This window comes from Gigantopelta aegis, chromosome 9 (assembly GCF_016097555.1).
Source record: "Gigantopelta aegis isolate Gae_Host chromosome 9, Gae_host_genome, whole genome shotgun sequence".
Taxonomy (NCBI): Eukaryota; Metazoa; Mollusca; class Gastropoda; order Neomphalida; family Peltospiridae; genus Gigantopelta; species Gigantopelta aegis.
In genome coordinates, this window is record NC_054707.1 from 67,443,662 (window position 1) to 67,464,302 (window position 20,641).

Genomic DNA, 20,641 nt, shown 5'->3' on the forward strand with positions numbered 1-20,641 from the left:
GTGTTTTTGTATTCACATATTTACAGTGAAAGAGCCAAGAAGCATTGCAAATCATCAAGAGGAGCTGTTGAATCAGAAATCTCTGAAACATCACGTAACTGATTGAAAAATAAAGTACAAGATAAATTTGTATGAGTTGGTCTGGTTATATACCTGTAAGCTGAACAGAAATAAATATTGCAGAATTAAATGTCCTGCCCACCATAAACTTTAGTGCACTGTGATGAACATCTATAGCTGCAACTATAAACCAAGTTTCACTGATCTAGGACTTATAGTTTGTGAGAAACTGATGTTAACACAAAGTTTTAACATGAAACTTTTAACGCAAATGTTAATGCTGTCGTCATCAGAAAAGTAATATCCAGATCTCACCCTTGTACTTCCTAAAGGCGAGACAAAAACAAATAATACATTTTTTAAATATTATAAAATACACTGAAAAGCTTACTCCTAATTTTAAGTAAGCCGTTTTGGTTTAAAATGTTCCTGGTATGAGGTCTCCCTATCAGCAGTTTACCCAGTTCATTCTGATGATGTACATGTTAGCAGCACTTTCTACCACAATAATGAACAGAAGTGATGGCTAACACAATACACCCAACACCTGATACACATAAGATATCCATAAGTCCTTGCAATTAGTCAGCAGTCAGCATTGTCAATGTAAAACAAAAAGTTGGTAAAATTGATTAACATTCACTTTTTTCTGATGCATATTATCAATAGAAAATACCAATATGGACTCTTAAAACACAAATGCTGAGACAAAGTGAATTCTTGATGAAGCAAATTACGTGTATGTTTTTCTTTGCATTTTTCCAGTGCACCATGACTGGTATATCAAAGGCCATTGTATGTGCTATCCTGTTTGTGTGATGGTGCAAATAAAATATCCCTGGCTACTAATGGGAAAATGTAGTGGGTTTCCTTTGTAAAACTATATGTCAAAATTACCAAATGTTTGACATCCAATAGCCGATTATTAAAAATCAATGTGCTCTAGTGGTGTCATTAAACAAACAAACTTTTTTCCCCTTTGCATTTTATCAGTCTTAGCATGATACAATATTTGAACAAGAACAAATTGAAATATAGTTCTTGTTAAATAATTTTTAAAGAATTCATTTTTGTTTGTATAAAAATATTTTTTTCTCCATATTTCTCAAAAGCTTTGAAAATGAGTAAGACAATAATTATGCTAAGAGACTGACAATTTGTTTGTGTCAACATTATTTGTTTTTAATTGCAAGGTCGGACAGTAGTTTCTGATACACCCAACATATGACACACCCACTCACACTAAATAGAAATTGAAGATTGTAGGTGTGGACAGGAAATCTTGTTTAGTGGATATAGTTGAGTAATTTATGGAATAACCAGCTGCAAGCATTTTTTGGAATGAAATATTTAATTGATGCATCATTAACAATGAACACGGAAATAATGTTTCTAGATTAATAATGCTTAAAAGGAATGTAAATTAGTTTTGGAGAAAATACAAGTCAGGACCATCAGAGTTAGGGGTGGACTCAACGAGGGTTGCTGGGGTGCTCACCCCATCCACGGAACTTTGAAGAGCACTGAAAATCCAGTGTTTAAAAGATAAGCAATGAAATGGAGAAGATGTAATATCATGTTTGGCTTCCTGTTTCTGGAAAAACATTGCCTCTATATACTGATGGAAAGAAATAAGGGAACACATCGAATTGTAGAATTCACTACTAGCGTAGTAATGTCTGTATTTCATGCCAAGTTGTAATTCACAACTAGCGTAGTAATGTCTGTATTTCATACCAAGTTGTAATGTGGGATTGAATGTCTGTAGTGTTCAATGTGCTGGCTATATGTTCCCAGTCAATTTCTGACAATATGAATTGATTTTTGATGCAGTCATTATTTCTTGTTGCTATCTGTGTGATCCTCTATTTCTTTCCACCAGTATATAAGGCATGTTGTAGTTGCACACTTTTAAACTGCATAGTCACTCTGAAAAGAACTGCATTCACTCCTGAGATTGGTCCCTCAGTTTTACCCACTCAGTAGACAAATGTTAGAAAAGCTAATTTAACTCTGCAGGGAATGCTGCCCAATTTTTAATTCTTCCTGAGCCACAACCAGCAGGATTTGTTGCTCAATGGACAATCTGATTAAAATTAGCTCTACTGGTCTCACCAGTAGATCTAACAGCATTGCATGGACTCCCGTGTGCAGGTGACATTTCATCTATAAATAACAATTTAAATATCGACCAGTTACACTTCGCCTTTTATAACATTATTCGGGAGCATACGAATTAAAAAAATATCGGTCGAGACTATTTATGCAATAGGCGAACTTGTTGGTCTATTTCAACATTGAAAAAACAGAGGGAAAAGTGCAGTAATAAATTCTGGACCGTATACTAGTATAAACAGATTTTATGGCTATACCATCATGTTTTTTTTTTTTTTTTGTCTTTTAATGAATTTTATATAAAATTTTATATTGAAATTAGTTTCCAGCATATTTCGTAATTTACCCAAATCATTTCGTATACCCTCGGCATAAACCCGAATGTTTAAAAAAAAAAATCAAATCACTGGCATGATTTTGCAAGTAAGGTTTTGATTGGTCGAATGAAAGGTCAACTGGACATGAGCTCCAACGGGCTGCTGATTCACTAATATCAAAACCTATATTAGCTCGCCAAATTCCCTCAATCAAAATTGCGCACCCTTTTCTCTTTGGCATTTAATTGCTCCATTCAAATTCCATAGCACCACCACCACCCCCGCCCGCCTGCTACCGATTTGATCGGGCTGCTGGTGCTCCCTTGCACCTGCCAGTGCAGGCGGTCCCTCCTCTCTCCTCCCCCCACCTTTCCTGTCATGGCGTGTGCTACAACAGCTTGTTCTGAATGTGCACGTAAAACGCTATGACATGACATGACATATCAACGGGCTGCTGTTAGATCCACATGTAATAGTGGAGCTAATTTTAATTAGATTGCTCAATGGAAACCCTTAAATTGTACATGTCTCCACTATCACACTAATAATTAAAACCAATGACATCCACAAAGGTATTTAAAATAATTTTGCCAGTGGCTAGGGGAGGTCTATCTTGTCTCTCTTTACAGCAGCAGCAATGAGTTAAAATTTCTCAGAATCTAAGTGTTAGTTACTCATTTAAGGTGATCTTAGCGCTAAGATCGCTTTGTGGAACAGGGCCCAGCTGCCTAGATACCTAAGGTGTGTGTCCAGGACAGAGCACTTGATCCTTAAATGTATGTAAGCATGGAAATAAATAATAAAAGAAAGCTTTCTATTTTTAAAGGGACATTCCTGAGTTTGCTGCATTGTAAGATGTTTCCAACTAATAAAATAGTTCTACGATTAAACTTACATATTAAATATATTTGCTTGTTTATAATATCAGTGTCTGTATATTTAATGTGTTTCTGGTCATCTTAATATTTGTAAAAAGCCCAAACTGGATTTTGTCTTCAAATAATTTCGTACATATGTAAAAATATATTTTAGGAAATAAAATGAAATTTAACCCAGTACAAATATTAGAACGATCAGAAAACGTTTAATATACAGCCACTAATATATTATGCAGAAAAATAAATTTGATATGTAATTACAATCGTTAAAAAGTCTCTGTTAGTTGATAGCATCTTTAAAATTGCAGCAAACTCAGGACTGTCCCTTTAACATCAATTATTTTTGTTCTCCAGTGGTCCTGCTTGTTTGATCAAACAAAACGGAAACTAGAGACTAGAGATTTGGAATACACAGAAGTAACTAATATCAAATATATAATTATTATAAAGTATACAAAATAAGTTTAAAAGACTTAAAAACAATCTGTACACCAGCACATAAAAAGAATTAATATCAAAATAGTATCTGATGATTCGAAAATAAGAAATATAACATCAGTATGATGCAAATACAAAAGACTAAATGACATCCAGGTCTGTGAAAATACTAAGATGTCACTGGGTATACAACATTAAAAAACACCTGTCCTGGGGACTAAATCACTAAATCACAAAGCTCTCTTAAGCAATATCGCATTGTCTTTGCAAGTCTTTTTATATTACACTACTAGATGGCAAATTTGTAAGAGTTCAGTGAATTAGGCCCCAGTACAACAAGCACTGGCGTAGGAAGTGGGGGCCAAGAGGGGGGGGGGGGGGGAATGTGCCCCCCCCCCCCACACTTTTCAGATATTTTGCTTTATATTTGCTTTATAAGTGTAAAAATGTGTAAATATAAAAGTGTGCCCCCCACTTTTTGGCACCTTCCTCCGCCACTGATAAGTTAGTACATACAGTAGGCTATTCATATGTAGTGCTATGGAGTATGATTAGATAGGGATTGGTAAACAGTACTCTTTATTATAGCTACTGACTAAAATATTTTCATCTATTACAGATTTTTTAAGGTTAACTTAAACATTACTTAAATTATAAATTTGGTCAAATTCAACTTGTTTTTGGTCCTCCTTGCAGCTTAAACAACAGTTTTAGTAATTTTTTACATGACACAGAAAACCTATATAACTTTGAAACTAGGGTTAGTAGCTTTAATTTTAAAAAAAACCCCAAACTAATAGAAAAAAACATTCTGTCTGTGTTTAGGATTTATTTTGGAACCAAGGCAAGATGGTGACTTAAACATGCAGCACAATTAAATCTTGAACCAACACAAGATTATTCTGCTAAAAAAGTTTATACCTTTTCACTTTCTAGAAAATGTCTTACTTGTCCAAAGACAATAACCAAATAAAATGATACTCAGTCAGAAACATTATGTTAGGCACTATTCTGGTACCTCATTATCTTTTTAAAAACAATATTTATTCAAGTGTATCGGCAAACAGAGGGTAGGCCTATATAAATGCCTGTCCACGACATGATGTTACATACTGCATACCCTCCTGTCCCAAAACTGGCCCCTGGCGATGTCAGAGGTCAAATCCATGATGGGCGTGCATGTACCTACTTTTGGATAGGGGCACGTAAAAAGAGTTCCCATACTGCATAAATTCTTTATGTAGAAGACAGCGAACATTCAGGTGAGCATTCTGAAAGCCCTTTAAAACAAATACAGGATCAGTCTCTGCCATGATAAATTTCACTGAACATCCTTGCTTACTATGGTGTAACACAAACCATGAGGTGTGCTACTGTAATTATTCTATGCCTGTTGCAGTTTTTGTCCTATGCCCGAGTGCATATTTTTAACTGTAATTTACAGGTGATGGGTAGTAAAAGCAAGAAGTCTGCAGAATTAAATGTACCATAAAGTTATTCATTGTCACTAACAGTTGCATCCACTGATGTCCATCTTAATGCATGTTAAAAAAAAACCCTTAATGTTTCCAATCATTTTATTTAAAAATTTCAATTAAAATTTTAATTTAATAAATTTCACATTTGTTAAAACACGTATTGAGATGGACATGCATCGGATATAACTACAAAGTTTAACAAAGTTTCATTGATGAAGGACTTATAGTTTGTAAAAAATGGAAGCTAAACGAAAAACATAAAATTTAAAGATATACCTACATGTATATCTCGCCCTTTTACATTGAAAAAATGAGACAAAAACTGCAGGCCTTATCCCCAAGTGATCTGGATTAATGACACCATAAGAATACAAACAGTCCTCCTAAACCACCTGAATGATTGTCTTAAATACAATAAACTCAACAGCCTCAAATTGAAGAAATGTGTGCGGTGTCATTAAGCACATGTTCCTTTCCATTTCTGTGTTATTAAATTATATTACAATTCAAGTTGGTATCTTTATTACAATTCAAGGCAGCTCTGGTTATTACAAATCAGGGTAATTCTTTATTACAATTTAAGTTAGCTAATTTATTACAATTCAGAGCAGTTTTTATTACAATTCAAGTCAGTATTACAATTTACAGCAGTTTTTATTACAATTCAAGGCAGGTATTACAATTCAGAGCACTACACACCCCAACCCTCACCACCACCCACCTTGGCCATGAACACTGGCACACATCGGATGGGTTTACCAAGACAAAACCTTTGTTACGACTCCAGAAACCAGCATATAGTGAATCTGAATGACAACACAATGTATTCAAAATTGTAACCCTGCACAAAGCAGTAGAGTCCATAATACAATGTACACAATTTACATGTAACATGCTTCTGTTAGGAGATCAGTTGGAAAAAATTAATTATGACGAAACAGAAGCCATTGACAGAAAGCAAAGCTTCACAACACCACATTCAACTGTACATGTGTACCGGTATTTATTTACCGTACTACAAGGTTCACTCTGAATAACTGTGGAAGTCTCACATGTAAATCAACAAACAAATAGTGTACTGTTAGAACTGTTAAAAAGAAACAGAGCTTCTGAAAATTGGGAGAATCATAATTCTGTTTGCCTGGAATTCATTCAAGGTTTATACAAACCATTTTCATTAGAACATTTGATTTAGGAAATAATATACATGGTTGTAACATGAAATGGACTAATTTTATAGGTAGTATTTTTGGTTTTATATGTAGTGTTTTTGGCTTAACCCATAAATGGTTTAAATAAACTTTGAATTCTCCAAGGTGTGAAATCTGTCCACAATTGATCTGCAATGGCGTTTTAATATCAGGTTATAGTTATTTATACCTGAAAACGCTCGCTTGAAGCGTGGTCGGTCTAGGATCAATCCCTGCCGGTGGGCCTATTGGGCTATTTCTCGCTGTAGCCAGTGCACCACAACTGGTATATCAAAGGACATGGTATGTGCTATCCTGTCTGTGGGATGGTCCATATAAAAGATCCCTGGCTACTAATGGAAAAATGTAGCAGGTATCATTTCTTAAAATGACCATATGTTTGACATCCAATAGCCGGTGAATAATAAATTAATGTGCTCTAGTAGTGTCATTAAACAAAACAAACTGTTTGTTATTTACACCTGATTAGCTGTGATAAACAGGCCATATTTCAACTTAATTACTAATAATTACAATTAAAAGTATAACCAAAAGTAGTAAACAAATATCAAAATCTAAGTTATAATTCAGTTACAGTTAATATTTTTGGAAAAAAATAAAATTAAAACCCATAATTATTATAAGTAACTTCAAGTCATTCATCCAAACCATGCACTATCAATATCATACAATTTCAAATATTTTGGTATGCAAAAGAGATGGATGCAATGAAAAAGAAAAAGAAAACCCCCACTTTGTTTCATGTAAACTAGAAATATGTTAACTGTTGTATCCATGGAATAAGTATTTGATGTAATAATAGCTTAAAACATGAACAAATAATAAAGAACTGCTATTTCAGTTTGTAGTTTTCATGTTTTGTTTTGTCCATGAGTGATGTTAAAATCACATTTTTGTGAACTGCAGAGCAGTGACTGAGAATAAAAAATTTCACACATCACCAAGGGTTAAGCTGGACTCCAAAAATTATCGAAATAGTGGCAAATTTAGTCAGAAAATTGGAGCCAAATTAAAGTTCCAGTTTTGGTCAATTAGAAATGAAATAAATGAGCAAAATTCATGTTTAATTTGCCTTTCATGATTTGGCAATAGAAAGTTTAAAGCCTATATTACGAGTTCATATTTCAAATTGTTTGATAATGCATGCTACAAATAACAAGATGATGTAATTTGAATGAAAAAAAACAGTACATTGTGGAATCTTGGTACAGATTTTATATGGAATTTTTATATATATACATAGACCAGCCTCTTAATAGGCCTAATATTATTCTGAATCTATTTACAAACATTGACTGTGTAACATCTTATTTGCAATCATGTAATTCAGCATTTATGATCTAAACTGTGAAAATATCACAAAATAGAAGTGAAAATATCACAAAAATGTGGATATCATTTTGGAAAATATGAACATTTCCTAATATCATTTAAATTACAGTTTCTGTAGATCTATACATTTCATACCTATGTATAAAATAAAGTTTGCTACCCAATAAAAATTGATGTTTTACCAGATGTAAAGACATTTTCAAAAATCAAAATTTAAAAGTTGAAACTTTACATAATATCAGAGGATTCAATAGGTAAAGCAGAATAGTAAGGCACATAAGGGGAAGAGGGGAAATGATGGGAGGCACATGCAAAAATATGTAAATTAAACATTTTCATCAATTAAACTCAACCAAGCCAATTCAAGCTGGCTTCTAAATAACAGTAAACCAATAAATTAATGCTTAATATTTGGTTATTTGTGGCAAGTCTGGGATTTTTTGGCAGGGAATACAAACATTAACAAAACTTTAGGTTCTAAGGTATCATTAATTTTAAATATTTTGCATTAAGTTTAAAAGACACTGAAATATACTAATCAAACTGCATATAAATGCACATATACAGAATTCCATATGAAGACATTGTAATACATTGTAGGTGAAACAACTACATAGTACATTGTGTACATGTACAGGTATCTTGAAACACACTGTATTTTGTCAGAAGACAATGGAATACACTGTAACATACTTTATTATATAATTATAATGAAATATGTTAGAAGACATTGAAAAATGGTGTAGAAATATCTACATGTTAATCATAACATTTTATTATTTGGCGATCTACACTCAACTAATTAGGAAAATATAGACATTTAAAAATCTGTTCATGACTTTATTGTAAGCACTAAACGTTTTGAAACTTAACAGCACTGTTACATTTCTCTACCTGTCTTAATTCCCGGTACGTACTTTTCCATTCGGTAGCTCACTCTTATGTTAATTATCTACCAGTATGTTTTATTATTGTTAGTTATTATATGTACTTAGTGTGTCATCTTGTCACAGCTTGCTTGTAAAAACAATGTAGGGAAAGGTGCTTGTAGCCCATCGACCAATTCCACCCGAAAAAGATGGAATAAATATTGTTTAAACTAAAAATGTTGCAGAACTGGGGCCAACTTACAAAACTGGACTGGAAAACACAATAGCACTAAAACTAGTCATTCAACATGAGAGAGATTCATATAAAACTTAATATAAACAAATCAAACTATTACAATTGCTTTACGTATGAGTTGCATTATTTCAAGGCTAAATGTATTTCTCCTTTAACTATGACCCATGATAAATATGTGAAAGTTTATAAATTAGATTTTAAACTGAACAAAATAAATAAAATGTTAGCAATTTAAAAAATGTGTAATTTATTAACAATTTTTTAATTGCCAAATGAAATGTGACAAAATTGAAAGACAGTGACATGTATCAAATAATGTTTTTGGCAAATTTATTGAACTTGTTTGGCAAACTGGAAAAGACAGGTAAAACCTGGCCTGGACCCCGTTCCAAGAAGTGATCGTAGCTCTAAGATCGCCTTAAGTACATGCCTACCTTGTGCACTTAAGGTGATCTTAGGACTAAGATCGCTTTGTGGAACGGGGCTTTGGTGCTTATACTACAACTTTTAGAGTCTGAGACACTGATGTCATGACAATGCCATACAAATTGTATGAATGTGACATCATTACAGATTGAGTCTGTACTCTAAAAAGTTTTATAAGCATAGGCCCTGATGTGTGTGTATGTCTGTTATAGTTTACAACTGGCTATTAAAATGTTTTCATTGACTGGAAATAAAATTACCACTACGATTCTGTAACCAAAAAACATAAAGGGGAATAACTCCTGTATTGTTCTTCCAAGTAATAATAAAAACTGTTGTGTCTCAGTACATTATGTCTGTTCATTAACTAACATTCCACCCATACACCATCACATGTCTGCAAAACTGTGTTAAAATATAGGAATGATTATCTGGAAGTAAAAAGATAAAATACACTTGAAAAGAAATTTATATTATAATAATAATAGTAGATTGTGTTAAACCCAAACACCGTTTGGATTTTTTGTAGAAAGAACATTGTTCAGTGTCAGCTGTGTCGTCGATGTTTTTGGCGCTGCTGACGTCATCGGCCGAGGAGACATTCGTCCTTCCAACAACTTGAGAACCACTGAAATGAAAAACAACACATGTGTAACATTAAAACTAACAGACAGTGTAAAATATTAGCTATTATCATCAATTAAAGGCATATTGTCACAGACCACTGACCTATTACATGGCCTAACAAAGTATTACCTAAAAATATATATATTTGATTTGTCCCTAAATGTACTTTATTCAACCATCTCCGTAGCCACCATACTCCACTTATTAATGATATTTTGTAAAAATAATTGAATTATGGCAATGGTCCATAATTCAAAAACTAACATTGCTGAGAGGGTTAACATGGATTTCACTTCATCATGGTGTAGTTAAAGTGATGCAATATCTAGATTGGGTCTGTAAAAATTAATGTAATTTTGATCTATTATTAATTTTTAGAGAAATAAGGTCCTTAAATCTGTGACAGTATGCCTTTAAAGGCTTTTGTAGGAGATATCGCTGGCACTATAATTTGCGATATCTCCTGCGATATTCTCCTAGGAGATATTGCTTCTTTTGTTACGTCACTGTGTATGTTTCAGCGCTAAACCGTCATGCCACTGTCGTTCTGCTAGTTAAAGAGTCTACCGCTGCCAAATATAGTGACATTCAACCCACATTACTGATATTGTCTACAAGTGTCGCGAATCAAAAGAATGATAATGGATGATAAAATGAATGGATCGAACCACCTCAGTGGATCCGTTCAATTAGAGCACACACCATAGTGATGTCATAGCTTATGATGGTTTTACAATTTTATAGTGCTAAGATAGCTTTGAAAATATGGGTGCAGGTTGTTAACTTATTTATGGTAACATTGTTTATTTGGCAGAGTTTTTGTCATTTCATTTAAAAAAGGAGCGGGACGTAGCCCAGTGGTAAAGCATTCGCTTGATGCGTGGTCAGTCTAGGATTGATCCCCGTCGATGGACCTATTGGGCTATTTCTCGTTTCAGCCAGTACTCCACAACTGGTGTAACAAAGGCCATGGTATGTGCTTTCTTGCCTGTGGGAAAGTGCATATAAAAGATCCCTTGCTGCATTAAGAAAATGTAGCAGGTTTCCTCTATTGACTAGAGTCAGAATTCCCAAATGTTTGACATCTAATAGCCGATGATCAATAAATCAATGTGATCTAGTGGTGTCGTTAAACTAAACAAACTTTATTATTTTACTTAATCAATTAGTCAATACAATGATGATATATAGAGGATATTACATAAGTGTCTATGACAGAGGATGTTTACAACACAAGTGCCTAAATTATCATAATTACCTCGCTCTTGCTTGGGAAATATGATTATTTGGGAACGAGGGTTGTAAACATTGTCTGTCATGGACAACAATATAATATTGTCAAACTACCAACTTTTCTTTGCCGGCGGAGTAATTTGTATTTATTGTACATGTAGATGTCTTGAAAACCTGATCTCAAATCAACCTGTTCTAAAATGAGGACGTATTAATTAATAATAACCCCTTTATAATATAATCTCAAGCTGAATAAGTCTTTTTGGTAAACGTTATACTTAACAATAATTCAGTCAGCCACTCCTTGAATTCAAATGACGTGATGTGACAAGATGATTTTTTAAAATGGAAATGATGTCAAACGTCAAGTCAAGTCATAGAGTTTAACATGCACATACAGAGCAAACTATTAAAAACACACACCTGTCATGGGCACAGGTGCTGGGCTCCTCTGTCCAGGACAGGAATGTCAAACGTAAATGATGTAAAACATAAATGACATCACTTTGCATAGCTTCAGTCTCTGTGGGAATGTTGTAACAGCCAATCAGAAAGAAGTGTATTTTTATTACATCCAATCACTCATTAATAGGACATACGATTATGCTATGACATACAGGGAAATCATACGATAATTACATGTATAAACCCTGTTATGTGGTTCCTTGTAGGTAATAAAATATAAATAAGACATATGTTACACATGATTAATGGCATCTTAATCCTGTGGTAATACGGTGTTTCCTTGATCTCAGATTGTGTTAAACATGACTTGCTAGTTATGACCATCACTGGGTAGCACAAAGTAGATTGTATATCAAACAGTAAAGGGACACACCGGACACAAATATGCCACTGAAAGTGCTTAAACACAAAACTTTAGAGATATCTTTTCTTTCTTTCTCTCTCTCTCTCTCTTTTTTTTTTTGGGGGGGGGGGGGCTAAACTGTACCAGAATTCTTTTAGATTCCTGCAACTTTATGTCACAGGAATCATGAAATTTGCTATAATATCAGGAATTTGCCATAATATTTTGGATGTAATCCGATTTCAAAAAGAAAGTCACATAACAGTCAAGACATCACCTTGTGAAAAAAAGAAGTTTGTTTAGTTTAATGACACCACTAGAGCACATTGATTTATTAATCATCGGCTATTGGATGTTAAACATATGGTCATTTTGATAGTCATAGAGATGAAACATGCTACATTATTCCATTAGTAGAAAGGGAACTTTTATATGCACCATCCCAGACAGGACAGCACATACCACAGCCTTTGATATACCAGTCGTGGTGCATTGGCTAGAGCGAGTCACCTTGTGAAATGCCATAGTTTACTTAACACCTTGTTGGTCTATTGTTTTACTTTTCATTATGTGAATTGATTCCCACATTCCCATAAAGAAACAAGCTCTGTATAAACACAAAAGTACAGAAAAAAAATCTTGTTAAATCCCATTTCAGTCTGAAATCTGTATTTTGATAACACCACATTTTTCATATATAGAATATATTTCTGATTATGTGAGCATATAGTCAAAACTATGGTACATATTATGATGTGAAATTGGTACAAACTGTGCAAATATTACTGATTAAAACAACAAAAAGCATACTAAAACACAAAATGAGAAGTTTTTTGGGGAGATGTATCAAATGATCTACAGTAGCTGAGTCTCTTGCAAATTCATCATCATGCCTACTGCTAGTATTTCACTGAACTCATAACCTTAATTAAGTCACTTTTGGATACAGAGAAATATACTCTCTAATTGTTTATCTATATCCTGTACCAACTTATTTCAGTTTGACTTGAATTTAAAAGAAAAGGAAAATGTTTTGGAAATAACAAAAATGCTCTATTTTTATATGCAATTTGTAAGAAAAAATTGGCCAAGATATAAACAAAATAACAATACTCAACGAGTGCAGAATGCTGTCAACTCAATGAGCTTGAAATTATGTTATCTTGATTAGATTATTCCACTAAACTATGTTTGAATGTTTCTTTAACTCCTTTTTATATGAAAAAACAAACTGAGAAAATGTCAGTGAGAGTAGATGACATTTTTCACTATGGATGTTATTTAATAATTTACAAACAAGCACTGAGATGAACATTTATAGACGCAACTATAAGTTTTATTGGTCTAGGAATTAATGAGAGATTGCTAAAAAAACAAAGCGCTAAATGAGAAAAGTTAGCATTGGAGGTAAATCGAGAAGTTCGCTCCATCACTACATCAGTCAGTACAGCACTTGCCTGAGGTGTTCCTCATATTTGTCTCATTCCAGCCAGTGCATCACGACTGGTATATCAAAGGCTGTGGTATGTGCTATCCTGTCTGTGGGATGGTGCATATAAAAAATCCCTTGTTACTAATGGAAAAATGTAGCTGGTTTCCTCTCTATGACTGTCAAACTGACCATATGTTTGACATCCAATAGCCGATGATTAATAAATCAATGTGCTCTAGTGGTGTCGTTAAACAAAAAAAACCCCTCATATTTGATTTGGGTTTTCCCCACCCTGGAACTGGCCTCAGTCTTGAGTGGGAGTCGTAATTACTGTAATGTGAACCCTGTACCTAGTAGTTTAATGTTGATGGCTTAATGGAATTCAAGGCTCAAATATAATGGCAGCAATTTTAATGATAGCAAAATGTATATTCCAACATGTACACACAATGTTGTACTTTGGACCCTACTACCTGTTTTATAAAAACAAAATTGCCCTATGGTTTGTTTCGTTTAACGATACCACTAGAGCACATTGATTTATTTAATCATCGGCTGTTGGATGTCAAACATTTGGTAAGTATGACATATAGTCTTAGAGAGGAAATGCGCTATAATATTCCATTAGTAGCAAGGGATCTTTTATATGCACATACCACAGCCTTTGATATACCAGTCGTGGTGCACTGGCTGGAACGAGAAATAGCCCAATGGGACCATCGATGGGTACCAATCCTAAACCGACCGTACATCATGCAAGCGTTTTACCACTGGGCTACGTCCCGCCTCTCCGCCCTATGGAGGCTGGGTCATTTCACCCAAGGTAAGTTTTTAAGCTCGAGCCCTGAAATGACGTTAATTTTTACCTTGTCCACTTTCAGACTTTTGAGACAAGTCTGGTGGATGTGTAACAAACTCCTTCATGTTCAACTGCTGCTTTTTTTCCTCTAGTATATCCGCCTCATAGTGTTTTTCTTTCAAGCGAGTCTCTATCTCACTGTGTTCACTCAACACTTCGCTCAGCGACTTGCGATCATTTTCAAACTCCGTCTGCTTGCTACTCAACTCGTTCTGCAGACGACTGATCTCACTTTTCAACTCCTTTTCTTTCTGTTTATTTTCCTCCTCCAACGTATGCACCAACTGTTTTTCTTTCTCTATTAATTCTTCCAGTTCTTTCTGACGTTGAGCCGTGTCGTCAATTTTTCTTTCACACTTACACATACTGTTTTTGACAGTAGAAATTTCCAGCTGGAGTTCTTTGCCCTTTGTCTGCTCTTGCTGTAATACTTCTATCCACTCGACCGATTCCAGCTGTTCGAGTTCTGAATCAATCACAGTCTGTTTCTCCTCCATTAACGAAATATCACTACAAACTTTCTCTATGTCCTTATCAAACTCTCTATCCTTCTCCTCCAGAGAAACAATTTCTGAAGAAAGAAAATAAACATGTGATAAATAACTGATCAGTGAACCAAATGCTATCTAAACTGATGATAATTGATGAATGGCAGGTGTGTGGCACAGATATCCACAAGAGACAAGCACCTGTCACAGTTGGAGACACAAGGACTGGGGTGTGGAGGTGGACAGCAAAAGAAGTTAAAAGATAGGAGTTGCCAGATCGGGAAGAAATGAGATGGAAGTCAAAGGAGAGCAAGGAAAGGGAGCAGTGGGATAAAAAAAATTTAATAATAATAATAATAAATTGATGATACATATATATATATATAATACTGATATGAAAATTTGAAATCAAATACCTTTTCCCATGCAATACATAAACTTATAAAATGAATCTTCAAAAGCATGCCTCAAAATTAGATGCCATTGAACTGACTGATTGCCTGTCAGTCACCAAAGTACATCTCAGGTGAACAATATTTACTCCTCATTTAACAGAAAGGGCAGATTTTTAAAAACATAAATTATTGTTTTTGAAGATTTTGAATAACTTATAATTAAAATTTAGAAAGTATGCCCAAGTCTACAAAAAAAGACTTTGGGAAAATCCTGGGCCATAAGTACGATATTGTCAGTTCTCTACAATATATACATGTATGTATATGTCTATAGCAAGTCTTTTATAAAACATTTCTGGACATCACACATCGTAATATATACACGTATGTATACATGTATATGTATGTTATATGTCATATGAATACATTGAATTAATTCTCACTAAATCACTAAGTTTTTCTCTGGTACTGTTACAGCAGATTAGTGCTCAAGATATTTTTCATTTTTATTAAAGTTCAAGCATGCAGTCCTGGACACACAAATGGTCCATCTGTCCAGGACAGGAGCTAATGGTTAACTGTTAGTGGTTAGAGACATAGAAGTTGGTGTAGTGGCCATACACCTCCCCAATGAGCCATAGAAACTCATTCTTGGTTGGAGCCAGAGGGATGTGAAACTTGGCACCTGCATACATGTTGGAGCCAGAGGGATGTGAAACATGGCACCTGCATACATGTTGGAGCCAGAGGGATGTGAAACTTGGCACCTGCATACATGTTGGAGCCAGAGGGATGTGAAACTTGGCACCTGCATACATGTTGGAGCCAGAGGGATGTGAAACTTGGCACCTGCATACATGTTGGAGCCAGAGGGATGTGAAACTTGGCACCTGCATACATGTTGGAGCCAGAAAGATGTGAAACTTGGCACCTGCATACATGTTAGAGCCAGATGGATGTGAAACTTGGCACCTGCATACATGTTGGAGCCTCCACGAGTCCAAAATACAGGTCAAACTCGATCCGGACCCGAGTACCCGACACTTACACTAGATGATAACGAGACTAAGGAATACAATAAAATAGCATCATGCATCTTAATTCCAATGCTGAACATGGATGCCAAAGCAGCAGGGGTAGAATTTTACGCTATTCCACATGCTACTAAGACCGGTACAAAATAAACGTCTTTTTGATCGAGACTAATGTTTGGAGTGAGTTCATTTGTAATTCCAGCTAGTATGCAGTAATGCATAGACTGGTTTATAAACAATTGTTCGTTACGCAATGTTGTTCAGGGCGACGTAGCACAGTCAGGAAAACTAGTGGTACATTATTAATTGAATGGATAGTACATTTTTAGACGGAATAGTGTTTTTTGAAATTCACTATTCCTTTGGGATAGTGGTAAAAAAATGAAATTTCAACTCCTGAGCAGGTTATTGTATTGCATTCCATACATTCGACTTTTATTTTCCCTCCATGTCTCATAGCCCTATAATTGAACCGGCGACAAGCAAATGGCAAAATGACGTAAACTTATAATTAAATGAGAGTCGTCTTCCTCCTTGCACAGATACTCGAGTCCTGTGAACAGACTTGTGTCTTGCTAGACTCGGCCCGTGCCCGAATACTTGATTACTCATGGAGACCCTGATACATGTACACGTATCAACCTCAGAACCAATGTCTTAACCACCATACCACTTAGTCTGGCTTATTTTATTTTGAAAACAGCCATTACATTATTTTTATTTTTAAAATTTATCAAAGTTAACAGTTCAAGCATGCCATCCTGGACATACCTTAGCTCTCTGGACTGTCTGTCTAGGACAAGGACTGGAGGAGTTACATGTAGCGGTTAGTTGTTAGTGGTTAACGAGAGAGAAGTCAGTGTAGTGGCTTTACACCTAACCATTAAGACATTAAAAACTCCAGTACCGGTATGCGAACCCAGTACCTACCAGTCTTAAGTCTGATGGCTTAACTACTACAACACCGAGACCAGTTTTTAGAACATGTACATGTAGCTATAGGCCACATACATGCAGCAAGCCAGCATGTACGAGGAATGATGGAAACGCCTGACATTAGCTCAGTGTGAAGCCTGGTGTGAGGAGACTTGTCAGCGAGTGTTAAGGTCACGAACAACTGAACTTGTGATAGGGTTCAAAACACAACTCAAATAGCAGAAAATAAATTAACCACATTTTAACTCCCATCCACTGATTACTGTAAACATGTTTTTATTAAGTAATATCCACCCACGTCTGTTTACAGCTGAGGTTCATATAATTAATGATACATGTATTACACACATTGCTACTGACATATTATGACCTGGATGCACAGGAAGCTGAGAGTCATATTATTTTTGTTACACCCCTGTGTATGTAACTTAGGGTGATGTGGATGTTATTATGCATGTAGCTTAACAATTGGGTCCATATTAATGCAATTATGACATTGAAATAAATGACATACCTGTAGGATCAGAGAACATTTTGTTTTCAAAATCCTGATTAGCAATATTTTTAGTCAATTAAAAATCGATTAGCCATTATTGTTTTAAAATTGTGTAGCAATATCTGAAACTTGCACTACGAATTGTGATGTGATACTGATCGAACAAAATGTTCCCTGAAGATGTGTATACAGGTTAATGCAATTATGGATGTGTATACAGGTTAATGCAATTATGCATGTGTAACTTATGGTCATACTAATGTTATAACATGTGTATATGCATGTAGCTTTGGGGTCATATTAGTACTTAAATAGTATGCATGTTATGCATATTATGCTTTGGGTCACATTCAAACTATGAATTTCATTTAAAAACTTAAGAACTTTTCATGTCAATGCACGGCTTTGGGGGAGGGGTGAAACATATTTTGGCTAATGCTGAACACTGAAGTCTACTGGTACATACATACATTGGTGAATAATGAAACAGTGACCGGCCTTGGTGGTGTCGTTGTCAGGCCATCAGACTACAGGCTGGCAGGTACTGGGTTCACAGCCTGGTACCAGCTCCCACCCAGAGCGAGTTTTAATGACTCAATGCGTAGGTGTAAGACCACTTCACCCTCTTCTCTCTCACTAACCACTAACAACTAACCCACTGTCCTGGACAGACCAGATAGCTGAGGTGTGTGTGTCCAAAACAGCGTGCTTGAACCGTAATTGGATAAAAGCAAGAAAATAATTTAAAAGAAAAAAAGAAACAGTGATACTATTACCTGTTTCTATGACATCAAGATTCTATAAACACTGGAGTCTACCAATACATATACCACAGTGAACAATTAAACAGTGGTCAACACTACATGTGTATTACCTGTTAGAACTATGACATCTCGAGCTTTGATGGACATTGGAGTCTACCAATACATATATACCACAGTGAACAATTAAACAGTGATCAATACTATTACCTGTTTCTATGACATCCAGCTCTCAAATGGACACTAGAAATCTACTTATACATGTACCTAGATGAATAATATTAAATAAAAGAAAGAAAAAACATTTGTTTTGTTCAATGACACTATTGGAACACACTGATTTATTAATCATTGGCTATTGGATGTCAAACATTTGGTAATTTTTACATAAAGTCTTAGAGAGGAAACCCACTACATTTTTTCCATTAGTAGCAAGAGTTCTTTTATATACACCATCCCACCGACAGGATAGCACATACCACGACCTTTGATATACCAGTCGTGGTGCATTGGCTGGAACGAAAAATATCCCGCCGGGCTCATCAATGAAGATCAATCCCAGACCAACCAAACATCAAGTGGACAGGATAATGAAACAGTGGTCAACACTATTACCTGTTTCTATGATAAACAATGGATAATGAAACAGTGGTCAACACTATTACCTGTTTCTATGACATACAGTGGATAATGAAACAGTGACACTATTATCAGTTTCTATGACATACAATGGATAATAAAACAGTGACACTATTACCCATTTCTATGACATACGATGGATAATGAAACAGTGACACTATTACCTGTTTCTATGACATACAATGGATAATAAAACAGTGACACTATTACCTGTTTCTATGACATACAATGGATAATAAAACAGTGACACTATTACCCATTTCTATGACATACGATGGATAATAAAACAGTGACAATATTACCAGTTTCTATGACATACAATGGATATTGAAACAGTGACACTATTACCCATTTCTATGACATACAATGGATAATAAAACAGTGACACTATTACCCGTTTCTATGACATATGATGGATAATAAAACAGTGACACTATTACCAGTTTCTATGACATACAATGGATATTGAAACAGTGACACTATTACCCATTTCTATGACATACAATGGATAATGAAACAGTGACACTATTACCCATTTCTATGACATACAATGGATAATGAAACAGTGGTCAACACTATTACCTGTTTCTATGATAAACAATGGATAATGAAACAGTGGTCAACACTATTACCTGTTTCTATGACATACAGTGGATAATGAAACAGTGACACTATTATCAGTTTCTATGACATACAATGGATAATAAAACTGACACTATTACCCATTTCTATGACATACGATGGATAATGAAACAGTGACACTATTACCTGTTTCTATGACATACAATGGATAATAAAACAGTGACACTATTACCTGTTTCTATGACATACAATGGATAATAAAACAGTGACACTATTACCCGTTTCTATGACATACGATGGATAATAAAACAGTGACACTATTACCAGTTTCTATGACATACAATGGATATTGAAACAGTGACACTATTACCCATTTCTATGACATACAATGGATAATAAAACAGTGACACTATTACCCGTTTCTATGACATATGATGGATAATAAAACAGTGACACTATTACCAGTTTCTATGACATACAATGGATATTGAAACAGTGACACTATTACCCATTTCTATGACATACAATGGATAATAAAACAGTGACACTATTACTCATTTCTATGACATACAATGGATAATGAAGTGACGACACTATTACCTGTTTCTATGACATACAATGGAATAATAAAACAGTGACACTATTACCCGTTTCTATGACATACAATGAATAATAAAACAGTGACACTATTACCCATTTCTATGACATACGATTGATAATAAAACAGTGACACTATTACCAGTTTCTATCACATACAATGGATATTGAAACAGTGACACTATTACCCATTTCTATGACATACAATGGATAATAAAACAGTGACACTATTACTCATTTCTATGACATACAATGGATAATGAAGTGATGACACTATTACCTGTTTCTATGACATACAATGGATAATAAAACAGTGACACTATTACCCATTTCTATGACATACAATATGATAATAAAACAGTGACACTATTACC

The 20,641-nt window shown here is 34.8% G+C and overlaps 1 protein-coding gene across 1 annotated transcript in view; it reads right to left on the bottom strand.

Moving 5' to 3' along the window:
• Positions 1-6,825: 6,825 nt before the first annotated feature.
• The window catches only part of LOC121381839 (nuclear transcription factor Y subunit gamma-like), a 54,427-nt gene continuing 40,611 nt past the window's right edge, over positions 6,826-20,641 (bottom strand). Inside the window, exons 3-4 of the mRNA XM_041511203.1 lie at positions 14,347-14,910; positions 6,826-10,008 (exon numbers count right to left, since the gene is read on the bottom strand). Of these exons, the coding sequence (XP_041367137.1) occupies positions 9,878-10,008; positions 14,347-14,910 (695 nt within the window). The 3' untranslated portion in view covers positions 6,826-9,877. The remainder of the gene's footprint in view (positions 10,009-14,346; positions 14,911-20,641) is intronic.